A 20,043-nucleotide genomic window follows, 5' to 3' on the forward strand; every position below is an offset into this window, starting at 1 on the left:
TGGATGCCTGTATCAAGGTCGTTTATCCCCTTGCACAAGGTCTCCCCACCTCAATGGATCTAACTTTTAGAGGTTCCTAGAGCTAGTGAAACAAGAGCCAGATCCAAACAGACAAAGCCCTAAAGGCTTATTAACAACCTTAAGGCACAAACTAGAAGTGTTACATTGTTCTTAATAGGACTTCCCCTCAAAAACATACAGCATAGGTTCTCAACAAGGGGGGAATTCCCCCCGGGGGGGGGAATTATAGGGTTCCAGGGGGGGAATTGGGTCCATTCTTCAGCAAAGTGTGATGTCCGGTAGATTATGTACAATCTGTAAAATTGTAGTTTGTTTTTTTTTGAGTTAGACTACCTTGGGAAGGGGGAATTATATTCTGAACAATGGTGAAAGGGAAGAATGGAGCAAAAAAGGTTGAGAACCACTGACATACTGCCTTAGTATCGGTTGTATGTGCACAGACGAAGTTGTGTCGGTCAAAAGACTAGCGGCTACATTCTAGATAACCTGAAACTTCTGGGGCATCTTCAAGGGCAACGAGCAAATTACAATAGTCCAATCTGGAGGTGACCATAGCATGAACCACTGTGGCCAGATCTGACTTAGGCAGATAGGCCACCTAACAGGCCTGGCAAAAATCAAAGAACACAGACCTCACCACTGTGGATACCTAGTTGACCAGAGAAAGCGAGGCATCAAGCCATACACCCAAGCTCTTCCTTCACAGATCCCGCTAGCAGGTCTTAAGAAGGGTCTTTCAAAAGGTGGGGCTGCCCCGTGCACACCCAGTTGCAGCTTCCACTGCTTGGCGCTGGTAAATCTCCCACCTAGTCACTGTACGTTTTTGCTGGAGCTGCTACAGGCTGCTGGGGCTGCTACAGACAGTGTTCTCACAGATTCAGGCGGCGATGTTGCTAACATATATAATTGCACCTATTCTATTAAAACACACCCAGACTCCAGTTCTGTAAATATGACCATTAGTAACAGTGCAACTTTAACATGCTTTCCAACTAGTTAGCCCTACAAAACACAGCAGAGCTTGCGACTGAGTAAACAAGATCGCTTTGCAAGTCAGATTTTTACAACATTGTACACATCAAACATTCACGAGCAACAAGCACAACTGGATTCCACAATTTGCAAAATGGAACTCTGAGGGGTTGTTCTACAACCTCAGTGTGAGGCATGAATACATCCATCAGAAGCCATTACCCTTGATAGCTACACAGGGCATTCACATTCAGAGACAGTGCACCTCTGAATGCCAGCTGCTGGAAGAACTGCAACAACAGAGAGGCAACTTTGGCCCCTATGCCCTGCTCATCAGGCTATGGGGGGCAGGATACTGGATTAGAAGGACCTTTGGTCTGATCAAGTAGGGTGCTTCTCATGTGGAGGGGACAGAATCCTCTTTTTCCTGAGGAACAAAACATCAAAGCACACATATTGTCTCTTAAATAAGGGAATGAAGACATTTAGTATTACGACATACTGATAACAATACTATGTGATAATACATAAAATATATTCTGCAGGTGTTTATCACTGATGATATTTCTGAATAATATGCTAGATTATTTTAACTTGTTCACCTTCATTGTGACTCCACCTGGGGACTCTCAGTAGTGTAGAAATGCATGATTATACTGAGTAATTACACACATACTCCCTACATGGATCACTTCCCAGGAAATGAATGAGAGGATTGCTTATTGGCAACAATGGGCAATGCTGAAATGACCACTGTATGTAACAGGAGACAGGTCAGCTAACTGACTTGCATGGGCTGCATTGAAATACATTACAGCACACAAAAGTTGCAATTAAAATGTGGAATAGATTTAAAATGAGGGGCTCAATAGACAGCTTTGGGAAGGGAATAACAGCCCCAGGAGTAGCATAAGTGCTCCGGGAGTGGAATGACAGCCCCCAGAGTGGAATGACAATCCCTGGGAATAGCACAAGTATTTAAAGACTGGAATGACAGCCCCCAGAGTGGAAGGATGGTCCCTAGAACCAGATAAACTTCTCTGGAATACCCAGAGAAGTTTATCTGGTTGCAGGGACGGTCCTTTCACTCTGGGGGCTGTCATTCCAGTCTGATAGCATTTTATCTGGTTCCAGGGATCATCATTTCATTCTGGGGACTGTCTTTCCAGTCCCAGAACACTTGGCTATTCCCAGGGACCATCATTCCACTTCTGGGGGAGTCATTACAGTCCTGGGGAAGTTTACTTGGTTCCATGGAGCATCATTCCATTCTGGGGTCTTTCCAGCCCCAGAACATTTCTACTCCTAGAGGCCATCATGCCAGTGTGCGTGTGTGTGTGGGGGTGTCACTCCAGTTCCAGAATACTTTTGTAACTTCCTGTCCCAGGGGCTCTCTTTCCACTCCGGGGGCTGCCATTCCAGTCCCAGAACACTCCAGCTGGGCCCAGAGACGGTCATTCTAAACCTGTTCTGCATTAGTAGAGTAGAGCAAGAGTCCAGTAGCACCTTAAAGACTAACAAAAATATTTTCTGGCAGGGTATGAGCTTTCGTGAGCCACATTTTCATTGAAACTTTGGTGCGCTGCAATACATTTCGAGAGTCCATGCAAGCCAATTGGCATTCCTGGCTCCCATGACGTTCAACGGGCACTCCATCATCTCCCATTGTTGCCATTCATTTTAATACATCCCCATTCATTTCAATACATCCCCTCTTCCACTTTCTCCCCGAGCGGCAGCCCGAGGACACCCACCCCCATTCTCTCCCCTCCCCACGAGCAGCGTCCACACCCCCTCCCCGGGGTTTATGAACACCACCCCCTCTCCCTAGCGATCTGCCACAACGGACTGCGGTCCGGCAGGGGGGATGGAAAAGAAGGACCCGTTTCTATAGCAACCGGAGGGGTGACGTCGGCTGAGCGGGAGACTCACCGGGCCTGATGGGGGGGAGGAGCAGTGAGGCAGCCCCTACTACGGAAGCCGGAGCCGCCGCTACTGCCGCTCGCTTCAAAGGTACTCGCTCGCTGGTACCTTCCCTTTCATTCGGAGGGGCAAGGAGGGACGCAGCGCCGCGATCTTACGCAAGCACGTCTGCGCGTAACGTACGGAGGCCGCGCGACCGGCGTCCCTACGTCACAAATTCGCCCGCTCTCAGCCCCGGTGGTAAGGAGGCAAAAACCTGCTTACTACAAGCACGCATGCGCTGCTGGGAAACAACATGGCGTTCGGAAGGAGGCGCGTAATGACGGTGGGGGAAGGGGAAAAAAAAGAATGATTCGCCCAAATGCGCGTGCGCGACAGAGCAAAGTGCCGCGCATGCGCCTAGGATCCTCCCAACGAAGCGGCGTGGGAGTTATGCGCAAGTACGCCGAAGTTGGGCGAGCAACCAGGCGGAGTGGATGAAAAGGCCCGAGTAGTTGGTTTGAAATAACCGGAGCATGCGCAGAGGGATTGGCGTCATTTCGGTTTATGGGGCTTTCCACGTGTTTTATTTCTTCAGAACCGCACAAGAACGGGATTGTTTTTAGAAAATAAGGTTATTACCCATTGCACCAACACTTTTAAAACACAGTTGAAAAATAAGGCCGATGTGGTTAAACGGATATAGGATTGCATGGTGTGTTTTTTTAAACATGCGTTTCATTAAAAGGACTTTCTCCATACGTACATATTTAGTGATGTACACAATATAGCATGTATAAGAAATACACAAAACAATGCAAAAAAAATTAAAGTCAATAAAGCACATTTAGTTAAGACTGCCAATTATATAGGAGAGCAAGATTCGAGTCCAGTAGCACCTTTTAAGAGTCCACTCCTACATTTTGGGAAACCTCGTTGGGTTTTAAAGAGTTACTGGACTCGAATTTTGCTCTTCTACTGCGGACCAACATGGCTGTGTGTGTGTTAAGTGCTGTCAAGTCGCTTCCGACTCATGGCGACCCTATGAATGAAAATCCTCCAAAATGTCCTATCTTTGACAACCTTGCTCAGATCTTGCAAATTAAAGGCTGTGGCTTCCTTTATTGAGTCAATCCATCTCTTGTTGGGTCTTCCTCTTTTCCTGCTGCCTTCAACTTTTCCTAGCATGACTGTCTTTTCCAATGACTCTGGTCGTCTCATGGCGTGACCAAAATACGATAGCCTCAGTTTGGTCATTTTAGCTTCTAGGGTCAGTTCTGGCTTGATTTGATCTATAACCCATTGATTTGTTTTTTTTGGCAGTCCACGGAATCCGTAACACTCTCCTCCAACACCACATTTCAAAGGAATCTATTTTCTTCCTTATGAAGTGCCTGGTTGTCTTATAGAGTCCAATGAAGACAACTAGGAGGAGGTTAAAAAAAGCAACAGTTCTTTATTTAGCTAAACACAGACCTGGGGGTGAAATAACTCACAAATAAGATGCAGAGTTAATCACCCGAGAAACAAAGGAAGCTCAGAAATATTTATGCATTCGCATGGGGCAGGCCCATGGCTGCTGACAAGCAGATTGATACACAAAAGCACCAATGCACATTAGGTGTCTACTTCACTCTAATTAGCATAGCCTATAGATATTGCCCGAAGGCGTCTCTAAGCAAGTTCTAGGTCTTGTGATCTTAGTAACTAGAAACCACATTCCTAAAGGTGAAGGTAATTCAAAGACACTGTTTTCTCTACTGGTGAAAGGCCGTACCAGGCAAGCAATGTAATCTGTTGGCTTCTTATAGTTGTGGATGCCAACGTTCCCAAAGCTTCCATGTGTGTGCGTATGAATACATAGTGTTCTAAACCAGCTCTTATATCTGGGCATTACACTATCAACTTTCTTCACTGTCCAGCTCTCACACACATACATAGTAATAGGGAATACGATGGCATGAATTAATCTAGTCTTGGTGGCCAGTGACACATCCTTATACTTCAAAAAATTTTCCAGCTCCTTCATGGCTGCCCTTCCCAGTCTCAATCTCCTTCTGATTTTTTGGCTGCAGTCTCCCTTTTGGTTGATGGTGGAGCCAAGGAATAGAAAGTCTTGAACAATTTCAATTTCCTCATTGTCAACCTTAAAGTTGTGTAATTCTCCTGTAGTCATTACTTTTGTTTCTTGATGTTCAGCTGTAGTCCTGCTTTGTCACTTTCTCTTTTAACTTTCAGCAGTAGTCCTTTCAAATCTTCACTATTTTCTGCCAATAATGTAGTGTCATCGGCATATCTCAAATTATTAATGTTCCTCCCTCCAATTTTCACTCCACCTTCATCTAAATCTAATCCAGTTTTCCTAATTATATGTTCTGCATATACATTGAAGAGATAGGGAGATAAAATACATCCTTGTCTGACACCTTTGCCAATTGGAAACCATTCTGTTTCTCCATATTCTGTTCTAACTGTGGCCTCTTGTCCAGAGTACAGGTTGCGCATCAAAACGATCAGATGTAGTGGCACACCCATTTCCTTTAAAACCAGCCATAGCTTTTCATGATCCACACAGTCAAAAGCTTTGCTGTAATCGATGAAACACAAGCTGATTTTCTTCTGAAATTCTCTCGTATGCTCCAGTAACCGGCATATATTTGCAATATGATCTCTAGTGCCTCTTTCTTTTCTGAAACCAGCTTGAACATCAGGCATTTCTCGTTCCATATATGGTAACAGCCTTTGCTGTAACATGGGTACTCACCTGTAACTATCTATATAGAACAGGGGTGTCAAACTCATTTGTTCTGAGGGCTGGATATGACATGAATGACACTTATTTGGGCCGGGACATGCCTCCCCAGCCCAGATCAAGAGTGGGGGAGGGTGGCTGTCTGAGCTGGATAAGACCCGGATAAGAGCTCTCAAGGGGCCGGTTCTGGCCCTCAGGCCTTATGTTTGACACCCCTGATTTTTTTTAAAAAGCACTAATGACATATAAATATACAAATTTGCACTGCAATAAGTCCGACCACTAAGTTGTTTAGTTCAATATAATTTAATTTGATTGGCATCAGCTCTCAAGGGCACCATACAGAGAATCAGTACCCTTTCTGTGAACTTGAGACCTTTTGTGTGCAAAGGATTTATTTTCTACACTTTTATCATGCCTTCGTCCTAAAAAAGGATGCAAGGCAGCTCACAAAAGTTAAAAGTTAAAAATCACAGTATCAGTAGAATTCAGTCTTTCCAGGCCCCAAATATGCTACAACCATGTATAGGGTTGCCAACCGCCAGGTACTAGCTGGAGATCTCCTGCTATTACAGCTGATCTCCAGCCGACAGATCAGTTGACCTAGAGAAAAGGGCTGCTTTGGCAATTGGACTCTATGGCATTGAAGTCCCTCCCCTCCCCAAACCCCACCCTCCTCAGGCCCCACCCCCCAAATCTCCCACTGGTGGCGAAGAGGGACCTGGCAACCTGAACCATGTGACAGGAATTCATGTGACAATTGAGTCATGTGACAGGAAAAGGGAGAAACCAGAGTTATTACTTTACTGGTGTCAAGGGTAGAACACTGCCCAAAAGAGCTGGAGAGAGGAAACGCAAGCCATGTACCAGGAGGTGTGCTGTAGCGAGGAACAGAGCCATGGAGGAATCTTCTTGACCACATCTCACCGTCCTGCTCTTCTCAGCATGCATGCAAAGCGAGGCAAGAGGTATGGTACCCTTTGTGCAGCAGTCCCTTCCAAAAAAAGGGGAAGGGGAGGAATGGAAGCTTTAGAGGGAATTGTGGGCCAACAGGAGCAGTTCTGCGACACATCTGAGGGCTCCAACCTGTGGGCTGAAGACCACTGAATTCAGCCATGTTTAAAAGCAATACACTGCATACACTGAATGCCACAGCTGAATAAAAAGCTAGTCTCTAGATGCTCTTCAGTGCAATCTTGAACAATTTGTTTTGGGACACCACTAGAGAGATGCCTTTCTCACGGACTCTGGAAAGACTATTCTAAAGCACTGGGGCCACCACAGAGAAAACATGTGACCAGGCTGTGGCAGTGCTCACTCAGAGCTCCACTGGTGGGCACGAAAAAGTCCGCACTGGAATGAATGCTACTGCAGCATTGGTTCATATGTGGAGGAAGCAATCCTCAAAGTAGGTGGGTCCCATGTCACTAAGAGCTTTAAAGGTCAAATTCTGAGTTGGAAACAAATAGGCAGTTGGTGTAATAGTTTCAAAATCAGGGGTCACAACTAGCCCCAGTTAGCAATCAAGCCACCACATTTCAAACCACTTATGGTTTGTAGCTGATAAGGGGCAGGACAGTCTTCTTTCTCTGGCAGCAAGCAAGCCTCCTAATGGCAACTGGGTAAAGAGGGAAGGGGAAGATGATATTACAGTTCACTGTCTTTTCCCACACTGATGAATGGGGTGGGGGGAACAAATAAAAACAGACTGTTGAACTTCTGCCTGTGATTGATCTATTTGATTTCAATCCTGGCCACCTTCCAATGAACTCAGACTGTCACACTGAATTACATAATGGATTCCCCATCCCAACCTTTTAGGAAAGATTAGGCTGAACGATAGTGACTGGAACAAGGTTCACCCAGTAAATCTTCACACCAGTCTAAGACCCATGTTGTCTCAAGTATATCATATCGGCTGTTACGTCATGCAGCATTTAAAGGCACTGAAACCTTGCCAAGCAGAGATTTATAAAGTTATGCATGGCCTGGTGGGAGGAGATAGAAAGAAATGCTTTGCTTGTCTCCTACCACTAACACTTGAGATCATCCAATTACATTGCTTGGCAGTAGGTTTCTGAGCAGGCAACAGAAAGTACTTTTTTCATGCAATGCATAATTAATTTCACAAGCTTTGAAAAAAGAGTAGACAAAGTCACAGAAGCATAATTCTTTTGTCTTGGCTTGTGTACTTCTCAGAGGTTGGCTACTGATGGAAAGAAGATGCTGCAGTATGTGGACCCCCGGGTGGATCCAGGAAGGGTTTTTCTTACTCCAGAAAAAGGTGATCGCTCTCCATGAGATTAGTAATAGCATTTACATGTGATCGTTCATTTGATGCACATTATCCTTAACACCATGTATGAAGACCACATGCTAACCATCAATATATACAAGGGACTGATTTGTTTAACTGTTAAATGTGTGTTTATTAGTAAAGCTGAGATTCCAAGGATGTCTCATAATTGGATTGGCATAGTATTGTCTAATTTGGATACTGCCTGCCACAAAATATATTGCACTCCAAAAGACTAAGGGTTTCAGTGGTAAATTGTGAAGAGCTGTGCTGGTCTATGACTGTTTTTAATAAAGATTGATTGATTTTGCACTCAAATATGAGAGCATAATATTCCATAGCTTCCTTAACAGGTTGGCTTTGATTGTAACAAAATTCCTGGCAGGCTTGATTCTTGGAGTCAGAAGTGATTCGTGCAGCAGGTAAGTCCAACAAAAAAATTTCCAAATTAAAAATCAAAAGAGAAGAATGTTACCAGAAAACCATTATGTAGCTCAGGAATCTGCCCCCAGTCTCCTCACATGCCCTTGTCTAATAAGCCATAGCCCCCTCCCCTGCCACATCCCAGTTTATTATTTTAAACACTTATATCCTGCTTCTCAGAAACCGGTTTTGTTGTGAATATATTTCATGCAACATTTAAAACAATCAATTAGCAAAACACACACACACACACACAAAAACAATAAGCATTACAAACTAATAATGATAAGATAAATGGTATCAATGGCATGATCTATGCTATGCCCATACTTATATCGATATTGCAGATGGATGTCTGGTTAGCACACTTATCTCTGCAGAGTCCATTATGTGTTTTCTTCCATTTCAGAAGCAGAACAAATGGTACAATCAGGAATCTAAAAACGTGTAATTTATAAACTTGAGTCATCATTCAGTCAGACACTCCATTCATTTTAGTGCTTTATAGTTCGAGATGTATAAATATTCTTGTATGACCAAATCCTTTTTTGGGTGTTTTTGCGTTTGCTGGCTGGCTGTGCAGTTCTTATAAACCAGCTGCAGCATTCAGCATGCCATTCAGTAAAGTCCACATAAAACAAAGGGGCAAAAAGGGGCAAAAAATGCCTTCCATCAGAGCACATTGATGCCCATGACCGTGGAAAGTGACTTTGCCATTTAAACTTTGCATAGTCAGATTTCCATGTGCCACAAGAGTGCAAAAAGACAGAAAAAGGAGCAAATTGTCACCATTAAGTTGCCTACAGAACATATGGGGTGATGTTGTGGGCAGAATGTTGGCCTGAGACTAGGAGGCCTGGGTTCAACTCCCTCTTCAGTCAAGGCACCCATTGGGTAAGTTAGGCTAATCACCAATTCTTAGTGCAGCCTACTTTTCAAGGCTGTTGGGAAGATAAAATGGCATCACCCCACTCCATGCTGTCTAGATGAAAGGCTTCATATGTATGTAGTAACTAATAATTCATTGTAGTAGTTATATATTTATAGATGGTTCAACATTTTGTACAATAAAATCAATCACATTTTAAAATCCCATACACCAAAACTGTTAAACAAACACACACACACACAGAAACTCACTGACCAATTTTAAAAAATGATTTTACAGACATCTGAAAATAACCAGGGAGGGAGGTATATAGTGGGAAATGGGGTTCTCCACTGGATCCCAGTCAGACCATAAAGGGCTTTATAGGTCAAACCAGCATCTTAAACTGAGCTCTGAAGCCAATCAGCAGCCACAGCCAAACCTTCAAAATGGGTATGATCGATGCAAGAAGCTGTTGTCAGCAGGGCTGCTTTTGTAACATCCAGCCTAGAGAAGCATTCTGGAGAACTCGAAAGCCTGCAAGCTATTCTGTGTTCTTTGGTTTTTCCTAATAAAAAGTATTACGTGGATTGTATTTGCGATTGGTGTAAAACAAGCTGCAGCATTTTGTGCTAATTGCAGCTTCTAAAGACAGTCTCACATAGAATACATGGCTGTCATCCCACTGTTGGAGGCAGTTTTTTTAGCAACCTCTCCCTTCTGACCAATGAAAGCCCAAAGCCTTCAAATGTTCTCAAGCTGATGCAAGAAAAGTCTTCTTTTCATGTTTCTGTTCTAGCATCTGTAAGTACCCTCCAGATGTAGACGAGTTGGGTAAGTACTACCCCCTGCTGGTAAATGACAAAAAATGCATGTGGTGCTGGCAAAATAAATACACCTGGAGCAATGTGTGTTAATTTTTAAATGGCAAATAAATAAATAAAGGCATGGAGAAAGAAAGAGTAGAGAAATGATGGCAGTTGCTATATTTTTATTTAATGTTATGACAGTATTTTAATTTAATTTTGTGTATTCTCTGATTTAATTTGGTAGCCTCTCTAATTTTACCAATTTAATCTACAGGCAAATATCAACATGTTATAAAACTAGTTTATCCTCCTTTTGTGAGTCCACACAATAAACAGTGAGGGATATAAAATGGTGCATTGAAACTCAGCATCCCAGACATGATTCTCTCAATAAGAACTAGTGTTCCTTGGCAAAGCTGTTCTCCCGTGGAAAAAAAAAGCTGGCTAGTATTGCAAGAAGATGACACAATAGAGGCCTGTGGCTTTAAGACTCACAAGGGTTCTCTGAGATGGAATTGAATCTGAATCCCCCGCAAAACAAGACTCTTTGAAGAAAAGAGACGCTGTTTTGTCATCACAGATGAGTGCATTTTAAAAGCCCCTCCAGATTAAAACAAAGCAAAAACCCTGCAAGACTAATAAAGATTTAGGGACTCACAGCCATTTTTTTTTAAATTATGCTTTTCTGTTAAAGAAAACAAATTCTCAGATTCTTAGCTAGATCAGGTGATGGCTGGGCCAAAAAGTGTTTCTTAAGCATTTCTAAAGCTTTAGCATTTTGAGCATTTGTGGCTTTTTCTGCATCCAGTTCCCTTTTAGCATCTTCCAGCTCTCTTTGTATTTTTCTGATTTCTGCCTCACATTGCAGTTTCACCTTTTCTGCAGATAACTTGTTTTCAAAATGGCACTGTTCTTTTAGCTTCTTTAACTCTTGCTGCAAATCTTTCCTGTGTAGGTTTAAATGCAGAATTTCCCCACGTGCTTGCTGCAAGTCTGCAGTTAGACTTCTGAGGCTTGCTGATTTCTCATGCAGCTCTTGTTGTAAAGCTTCAATCTTAGTATCTTTTTTGAAACTTTGTTTTTGAATCTGTTCCAACTGGGCTGTCTTGCAAAGAGTCTCTCTTCTGGAAATGCTCAACTCTTGTTTAGTTTGGTCAAATTCTGCTACTAATTTTTTGCATTTATCTTTAAGTTGTACCAGCTCCGTCTTTAGGAAGGACAGCTGAAGTTTTAAAAAGCTGCTTTCTGAATGCTCCTTGTGCATCTCTTCTTTTAAAGCTGCAAATTCCTTTGCATTCCAGATACAATGACCTTCTGTTTCCTCAATGCTTTTTTCAGATCCAGAATCTAAATTAGCAGATCCCCAGTAGGCAGAATCTCCCCCTGTTTCCTCCTTTGAATTGTTTATCTTTGTCCCCACTAAGCTCGGCTCATGCTTTTTTACAAGTATGGAAGGAGAGTCTTTGCTATGGAACCTGCTTTCTTCTTGAAAATTGGTCATTGCCATACTGTAGAGTTCTTTTATTTTGCTTGTTCTCTCTATATTCATCTTTTCACAAATCAGTGGTTTGGGGTGATGGGCCTGATTTAAAAAATCATCCTGGCTGAAATGAGGAGAAAAAAGCGTCTCTACCCAGTGTAGATTTGAACTTTCCATTTCAGATGCATCCACCTATCAGGGAAAAAAATCAACAATTGATGGGATACAAATAAGATAGTTTTCAAGGTAAAACAAACAAACAAACAAACACTTACTCGTAAATATAAAAGAGTATCGTGGCACCTTAAAGACCAAGGCATTTGTCCCAAGTGGCCTGTAGCCCATAAAAGCTTATACCACAATAAATCTGTTAGTGCTTAAGGCACCACAAGGCTCCGTTTTGTTTTAGCTGCTCCAATGGAATACCTAAACATGCCAGATTGGAAGTAAAACCTACTGATTGTAATAGAACTGATTACTGATTGTAATAGGACATTTCCAGGTAGGTGAGGCTGCAGCCTTACAACCCAAAGACTAACCGTTTAGGATACGTCTAATGTTACCCAGTTGTGGTATCACAAAATCATACTTGAATAAATAAATAAATAATGTTGTGCAAGTTTGTCATTTGTCAGCAATGCTGATTCTGTGACCTCAGGCAGATGATGAGAGGGAGGACATCTTGGCCATCTTCTGGTCACTGGGTGTGTGTGGGGGGAGGTAGTTGTGAATGTCCTGCATTGTGCGAGGGGTTGGACTAGATGACCCTGGTGGTCACTTCCAACTCTATAATTCTATGATTCTAAGTATTACAGACACTTTCTCAATGAAAAAGTTTGGACTAGGGTGCTTTAGATGAAGGCTGAGGTTCAGATCTCCACTTAACCATGTAAGCTCATTGGGCTAACCGCTATCTCTCAGCTTACCTTACCTCACAGATTGTTTTTGCGAATAAAACACAGCAGGGTGGAACAGTGTAAACCACCCTTGGCACCTTGGAGGAAGAGTAGGATACCAACCAAATAAACAATTACACTTACGGTGAGGTCCTAAAGAGAGTCACACACCCTTAAGTCCATTGAAGTCAATGAGATTAGAAGGGTACAGCTCTTTTTAGAATGGCACTGTTACAGTTAGAAGAAGAAGAGGAGTTGGTTTTTATATGCCGACTTTCTCTACCACTTAAGGGAGACTCAAACGGGCTTACAATTACCTTCCCTTCCCCTCCCCACAACAGATACCCTGTGAGGTAGGTGGGGCTGAGAGAGCTCGAAGAGAGCTGTAACTTGCCCAAGGTCACCCAGCTGGCTTTGTGTGTAGGAGTGGGGAAACAAATTCGGTTCACCAGATTAGTCTTCGCTGCTCATGTGGAGGAGTGGGGAATCAAACCCAGTTCTCCAGTTCAGACTCCACCGCTCCAAACCACCGCTCGTAACCACTACACCACGCTGGCTCTCAATGCCATCTTAAGGTCAGTCTCCTTGGAGTAAGCCTCATTGAGTAGCCTTGAATGCAGGGTTGACAACAGACCTAAAGAAAAATGTCCTGTCCTGTAATAGAGGCCTAATGTTTGGAAATGAGCAGCTGACGATTGCTGTTGTGTAGTGGTTAGTGTGCTGGACTAGGACATCTGGGAGACCCAGGCTAGAATTCCTGCACTGCCGTAGAAGCTTACTGGGTGACCCTGGGCCAGTCACGAACTCTCAGCCTAACCTACCTCACAGGGCTGTTGTGAAGATAAAATGGAGGAGAGGAGAATGGATGTAAGCTGCTTTGGGTCCCTACTGAGGAGAAAGCCAGGGCGTAAATGAAGTAAATAAAGAAAACTCATGGCATGGAGGTAAATAACACCACGTGGTAAATACCGTTCCATTAAGCCTATGTTAAAGGGACAGGTTATGTTTTCTCTAAGCAGTTGGCAACCCTATTTTAGTAGGATTCTGAGTAGATCTGCTTATGATTGCCATCTTGTTGTTCGCTGTTGTTTATTACAATTGGAATAACAAGAACAAAGAAAGTGCTATGGACTCAGAAACTACCCTATTTACCTGAAAGGAACACTAGGATTTTTTCCACATGTGCCATCAAGCAAAACAAAATTCACATACAAGGTACAGTTATGTACGGTAATTGAAAAAACATTTTTTTAGGAGGAATCACCTTCCATTCAGTGTCATACTGGCAGGAGATCCCTTTCTATTACAACTGATCTCTAGCTGATAGAGATCAATTCACCTGGAGAAAATGGCCGCTTTTGCAATTGGACTCTATGGCATTGAAGTCCCTCCCCTCCCCAAACCCCGCCCTCTTCAGGCTTCGCCCCCAAAACCTCCTGCTGATGGCAAAGAGGGACCGGGCAACCCTAGTCATTTTCCTTTCAAGTAAAGATGGTATTTTTGCTATGGTCCAGGCAGAGGAGAATAGGACACAGGGTTTGTTCTTGTGCCAAAGCTAACGAAGCTCTTTAGTATTGTGCAGCACTGTAGCTAGAACCCATTGGGCAGGGACCCTGTGAACCATATTTAGTAAGTCTACTTTTCTTTCATTAAAATTGTTTTGAAAGTTGCTTCATGGTGTAACCGCCAAATTGGTGTTTGACCCTCTTAAGCTCTATGGTCACTATTATTGGAAAGCATTTGTGACGTACTGTAACATATCGTGAAGTGGAGGCAGCCAGTTCTGAATTTGCCTGCAGTGCTGCAGATTGTTTCTTTGTGGGCCTGATTTGCACCGACCCTTAATATATTCCATTCTTGCTTCCCTGTTTGAGCACCAGCTACCCAACTGTGCAGAGATGCCTTAACAACAGAACTCACACCCACCTGCAAATGCATGCAGCTGAAGAATAAAGCAGCGTTTTCAGTTGCGCTCCCCCAGAACTGAAAGAGTTGTGGATTATGCCACTGTGTCGTTTACTCACAACATTGTTTGCTCAACCATGCTTTCCTCCCTAACCCTGAACTCAAAAGATGAAACTGGGAAGCCAGGAATATTTAAAATAACTATCCCCTCCCATTAATCCCCAAAGCAAAACCGGAGGCTGAAAAATTATGGTTCCTGTTTCTCAATCCTGGCAGGGCTTTTGTTGTGGCATGACAGGAACATTCAACAGGTGACTTTTTTCTAGTATTGGAAATGGAAGGCAGGGAAAACGGCGACTTTTAAATTTCAGTTTGTTATGCAGCTTTGCAGGCAGGAGTCCTGTCAGAGAAATAACATGGGATATTGGGCTAAGCCTTGCTAAACACTTGTTAAATGCTAACCTCCATTCCTTACCAAAGATAGCACTGCTTCATATATATCACAGCGAATGCTTGAAATTTAGTCAGTGTGTTGACACTCATTTGTGAATGATGACAATCCAGAAAAATCTGGTGAATGTCTCCCATGGTCCCATAAAAAAACCCTCACATTCATTGGTGTATATCCAAAAGCGAGGGATACGTGTTATATTCCAGTATTCTCCAGATTCATCTGGGACTTAAAGGCATTTGCATCAATGTCACAACATTCTCCCAAGTTTGGGTATTTTCTGTAGTGCACACATTCATACTTCTGCATATATTATACTTCTAACATACAGTAACTGTTCATAATTTCAAAAATTCAGAACTTGCTAAACAGATTGGTGAATCAAATATCAGAGAAGAACAGACAGTTTGGTTAAGTAAAAAAAAAAGCAGAGCAGTTAGAGACAAAAGCTGTATATACAGATGTAAATTCAACCCATGTGAGGTTACAGTACATGCATGAGGTCAACAGAGGTGCATTATGTGAAGTTGAGCGTATAATCTAAAGGGGATCCCACCTCCTCAGTCTTACCTGCAACCCCCAGAACTGGCTTTCCTTCTGGAGTTGATCCCGGCTGCAGGAGGAGGAGAAACTGCTGTTGCCAGGCGTTGCATAGCAACACTGCGGCCTCCAGGGAGAGGCAAGGCCTGAAGCTGCTTTGCAGCTGTGGGTGGGGCGGGGGGAGCACAGCTCTGCAACAAACAGCCTCTCCTTGCAGGGGGCAGCCCAGATTTTCAGACTTGTTCAGTATTCCTTGATGAGCTTTGCAAAGCCCACAATTCTTTGTATGTTGTATCCAGCATTTTTACCATCCTGCATCCTCAGAAGCAGTTTACAACATTACAAAAAAACATTTTAACTTCCCTTCCAACTTGTCCCAGAACCTTACTTCTCACTATAGAGCAGTGGTTCCCAACCTTTTTTTGACCAGGGACCACTAGGACTTTTTTGTTCGGGGCAGGGACCCCAAGGTTCAAAATAAAAATTCAGAGAATTTGAAAATAAACTTTAATCATAACTGTTAAACATTAAACTTAGAATAATATTTGAATATATATTTTATAATAGAGAACTTTTAATTGAAAATATTAATTTATTATGGGTTTATAACTTTGTTTCGCGGACCTTAATTTAGTCCTCGCGGACCCCTGGGGGTCCATGGACCCCTGGTTGGGAACCAGTGCTATAGAGTATGGTTCTGCTGCAATTCATCTGTCTGACATCTTGTCAGTCGTGTATTTTATGTATTTTAGAATGCGCACCCTGCCTTTCCCTTTGTTTCATTCAGCTTCATTATCCATAAATGCATCTACATCAAATAACATACTGTGTTCCCCCCCCGCCCCGCCCACCACTTTGTTAATTCTGTTTTCCTATTTCTGCTTGGCGTCTTAATGTGTTGTTGCTTTTTTCTGTCAGTTTGGAGAAAACCAATAAAATGTTACTGAAAATGTGATTTTAAACAAATTGACACAGCGGGAATGAAACCATTTTTATTTTGTTCCTTGTTCGCTGCTCACTAGTCAGGGAAAACAATAGTCAGAAAACCCCTGCTGAAAAGGATTGTTTTGCTAGCCCTGCTAATAACCCTTCTCTGTCCTACCATTTTGTAACTGACAAAAGAAAACCCACCCTACTGAGCCCAAAATCATTATTCCCAAATGCAGTTCCTCTCTACAAAGAGTAGCCAGGTGTTGTGTGCTTCAGGTGCATTCTTGTTGGTGGGTTCAGAATGGGATTTGAACTGATTGGTTACAAAAAACTGAGGGAGATCTTTGCCCATGTTTGAATAATATGGAACAAAAAAGGGGTTCTGAAATAGGACAGCTTTCAGAAGGAATACCACAGGTTGCCAAGGGAGGTGCAAGACTCCAACCCTTTCAAGTCCCACTTTTCTATCTATATTCATTAGCTTCTGTTAAGCCTTTGATACTAGTTGACTGATAGGCTGGGGAGAAAAAGGGTGTTTGCAGTCTACCTTCTGTGAGGAAGGGAAAAGTTGTCAGTTAGATACGATAAAAACCTCACACTGGCTACAGACAAATTAGAAAGCGTTCCTAATCAGGTCTACCAGGAATTGTACTCAGGTCTATTCAGTGGGGCTTTCTCCCAAGAAAATGTCCTTCGGATGGAGCTGTGAGTGGGTCAGGCTGGGAAGAAATATCATTAGACACAGGAATTAAGATGGAAGGGAACCTGGTGACAAAGTGGCTGAAGGAATGGAAAGGTAGATCCAGGAGGCTTGAGAAAAATGGAGCGGAGAGGCAAGAAATATAGGGGATGGGATGGAGGTTCTTTGCTATTGTTCCTGTGTGTGCGTATTAAGTCACTTCCGACTCATGGCAACCCTATGATTCAGAGCGCAATCCTGAAGGGGGGGTAGATCTGCAGCGGCTGGGAGCAGCAGAGCCGCCCTGCCTCCTCAAAGGCTTCCTGGCTGCCGTGGAGGGGAAAAAAAAAAGCAATTTTCACAATTAAAATAGGGGGGAAAGGGGGGAATGCCCCACTGAAAATAGTAAGGCTGTGCCAGCAAAAAGATGGCGCAGCCCTGCCGTTGCTGAAGGGGTCATTACCGGGGTGAAAGGGCTGTGGAAACTGCCTAAAGGAAGCTCCACCCCAGGGAGTGCCCCGGGAACGCCTCCCCCATGCTGGGGAAAGCCCTGCTGATGTGGCTGCACTGGTGGCAGGGTGGTGGTGGCGCCCGGATGCTGGCATGTTTACCCCCATGCTGGCTCCAAAGGAGTCCCCCCTCTTCAGGAATGGGCTGACAGTGTCCTTCAAAACATCCTATCGTTAACAGCCTTGCTCAGGTTTTGCAAACTGAGAGCTGTGGCTTCCTTTACAGCGTCAGTTGTAGTCGTTTTAAGTCTTTGCTATTTTCTGCTGGTAACGTGGTATCATCGGCGTATCTCAAATTGTTAATGTTCCTCCCCCCAATTTTCACTCCACCTTCATCTAAACCTAATCCAGCTTTCCTTATGATATGTTCTGCATAAGGATTGAAGAGACAGGGAGATAAAATACATCTTTGTTTAACACCTTTGCCAATTGTAAACCATCCTGCTTTCTCCATACTCTGTCCTACCTAACAGTAGCCTCTTGTCCAGAGTACAGATCACGCGTCAAAACTATCAGATGGTGTTGCACACCCATTTCTTCTAAAACCAGCCATAGCTTTTCATGATCCACACAGTCAAAATTGTTCATGTGTGGGGGTGTGAGTGAAAGATAGGAGTGCAAGGGAAGCCACCCAAGAAGTGGCTAAAGGAAATAGGTCAATATCAGCAATGGCGGATGAGTGGGAACCTGAAGAAACAAGAGATGGTAGTGAAAGATAAATAGGACTGGGGCAAACCTCATAAGCCTAGGGACAGGTAGGGTTGCCAGGTCCCTTTTCGCCACCAATGGGAGGTTTTTGGGGTGGAGCTTGAGGAGGGCGGGGTTTGGGGAGGGACTTCAATGCCATAGAGTCCATTGCCAAAACAGCCATTTTCTCAAGGGGAACTGATCTCTATCGGCTGGAGACCAGTTGTAATAGAAGGAGATCTCCAGCTAGTACCTGGAGGTTGGCAACCGTACGGACATGAGAGACTGTGCTCTATTGCCAGGGAGGAAGGGGAAAGGCAAGAGATGTTTGTAATGTGGGGAGGTTTGCCCAGTCTTGAGTCTAGGCCCTGCAAAGTTGCTTAAAAGGCAAATTTGGCTGATTGTGGTTTCAGTTACCCCTACAGTGTTGTGACATTGTAATCCTAAAAGGGCAGTAAGAGCCAAAACAACCCAATATGATGGAAGGCAGAACTGATTTGAAGTCATCAACTTCTGTGGCCAAAGGCTATTCCCGTGGCCCCTCAATTAATTCAACCAGCTGTTTGCTCCTATAGTGTCAGGCGCTTGTCTCCCTGGAATTCTTTTTCTGCACCCTCAAAAACATACTTCCTTTTTTCAGCTCCCAAACTTAAGCTGAGAATGAATATCCACAGAATGTCTTTAGTTGCAGTTAGCACAAGTTTTTCTCCGGAACCACAAGCATATTTTTAATTGTCAATATTTTATATATATGACAATTTTTTAAAAATCCAAAAACATCTCACTCAATTTAAACTTGTTTAAGGACATTACTACAACCGCTTAAAATAGATACCTTTGCATTTATCGCTATGTTGTAGAGCTATGTGCAATTAATCTTTCACCGATGCTCAAACAGCTAGAAGATATGGATTTCATGTTAAATTGTCGGTCATCTTTTTAAGTCTTTCTCCCTGTAAACTTCTGTGAAACGAAATAGTATCTGTTTCATATCCACTTTTGAGGTCCTTTTAAACCAGCTTTTTAAAAATCTAAAACGTTTTAGGGAATGGAGACAAAAGGATGCACTCTTCATGACCCTGGAATTCTGGGTCCATTGGGGAATCAAAAGGGTGGTGACACGAAGGGAAGCTATTGTCCAGTCAAATAAGCCTCCTCAAGAGGCATAAGAAACAATAAAATCCCAGCGGCCTTTGTGTAAGCAGTTCATGCCTGTGACTTGTGTCTTCAAGAATCTGGTGCATCCCCACTCCTTCCTGCATATATCTGATTAAAACAAAACGGACTTGAAAACAAATCTTTTCCCTTCTGTAAGCATCAGATCAAGTAAGTAAAATGTTCTCAGGTATCACTGGCTCTTGAAACAGAAAGATAGAGCCTCTGTTAAGCTTTTACACTCATGGATTCATTTTCAAAAGAGCATCATGTTAGAATCAGTTATCCAGGTTACCTTCCTGGAGTTCAATCCAAGAATAGCATTTGAAAGATATTCAGAATTTTGTTAATAGATTAATCCGGAGGGCGGGGGAATTCAGAAAACCTGCTCTAGAGGTAATTTTTCTGTGTGTACATACTTATAGACAGAACTCCAAGACATGGTTTCCCAACACGGAACCATAGGTGCCCATCAAGTTTACAGAAAGTGGGCAGGGCCACTGTAATGTAGGGATTGTTATTGACTGCCCTTACTAAATGAAATGGCCATTAGAGGCACGAAAATGTATATGCAACCAGGATGCATTAGAAACTGCTGAACGCTTTCTTTTTGAGTGCATGTTATACAATTATATAGGCACAGGCCCTTTGATTCCTCTGTTAGTGGACTGCCCCAGACCTCTCAGAAAACATTGTCTAGTGCTCCTTTTGTCAGATACTGTTAGGCTGGCCAGGTTTGCCTGGCTGGCAACTAAAATAAGACAAAAT

At 43.2% G+C, this 20,043-nt stretch overlaps 1 protein-coding gene across 1 annotated transcript; it reads right to left on the bottom strand.

The window, feature by feature from the left end:
• Positions 1–10,718: 10,718 nt before the first annotated feature.
• CCDC160 (coiled-coil domain containing 160) lies at positions 10,719–15,375 on the bottom strand. The gene is made up of 2 exons (XM_056859211.1): positions 15,346–15,375; positions 10,719–11,715 (listed from the first exon to the last, which is right to left on the bottom strand). Exon 2 carries the CDS (start codon positions 11,698–11,700, stop codon positions 10,732–10,734), a length of 969 nt encoding a protein of 322 aa, XP_056715189.1. The 5' UTR covers positions 11,701–11,715; positions 15,346–15,375; the 3' UTR covers positions 10,719–10,731.
• Between the last annotated feature and the right edge of the window lie 4,668 nt (positions 15,376–20,043).

Source organism: Euleptes europaea, chromosome 13 (assembly GCF_029931775.1).
Source record: "Euleptes europaea isolate rEulEur1 chromosome 13, rEulEur1.hap1, whole genome shotgun sequence".
Taxonomy (NCBI): domain Eukaryota; kingdom Metazoa; phylum Chordata; class Lepidosauria; order Squamata; family Sphaerodactylidae; genus Euleptes; species Euleptes europaea.

Bases quoted from the DNA above. Each gene is read 5' to 3' on its own strand.
- CCDC160 (XM_056859211.1), bottom strand. From the start codon at position 11,700: ATGGAAAGTTCAAATCTACACTGGGTAGAGACGCTTTTTTCTCCTCAT.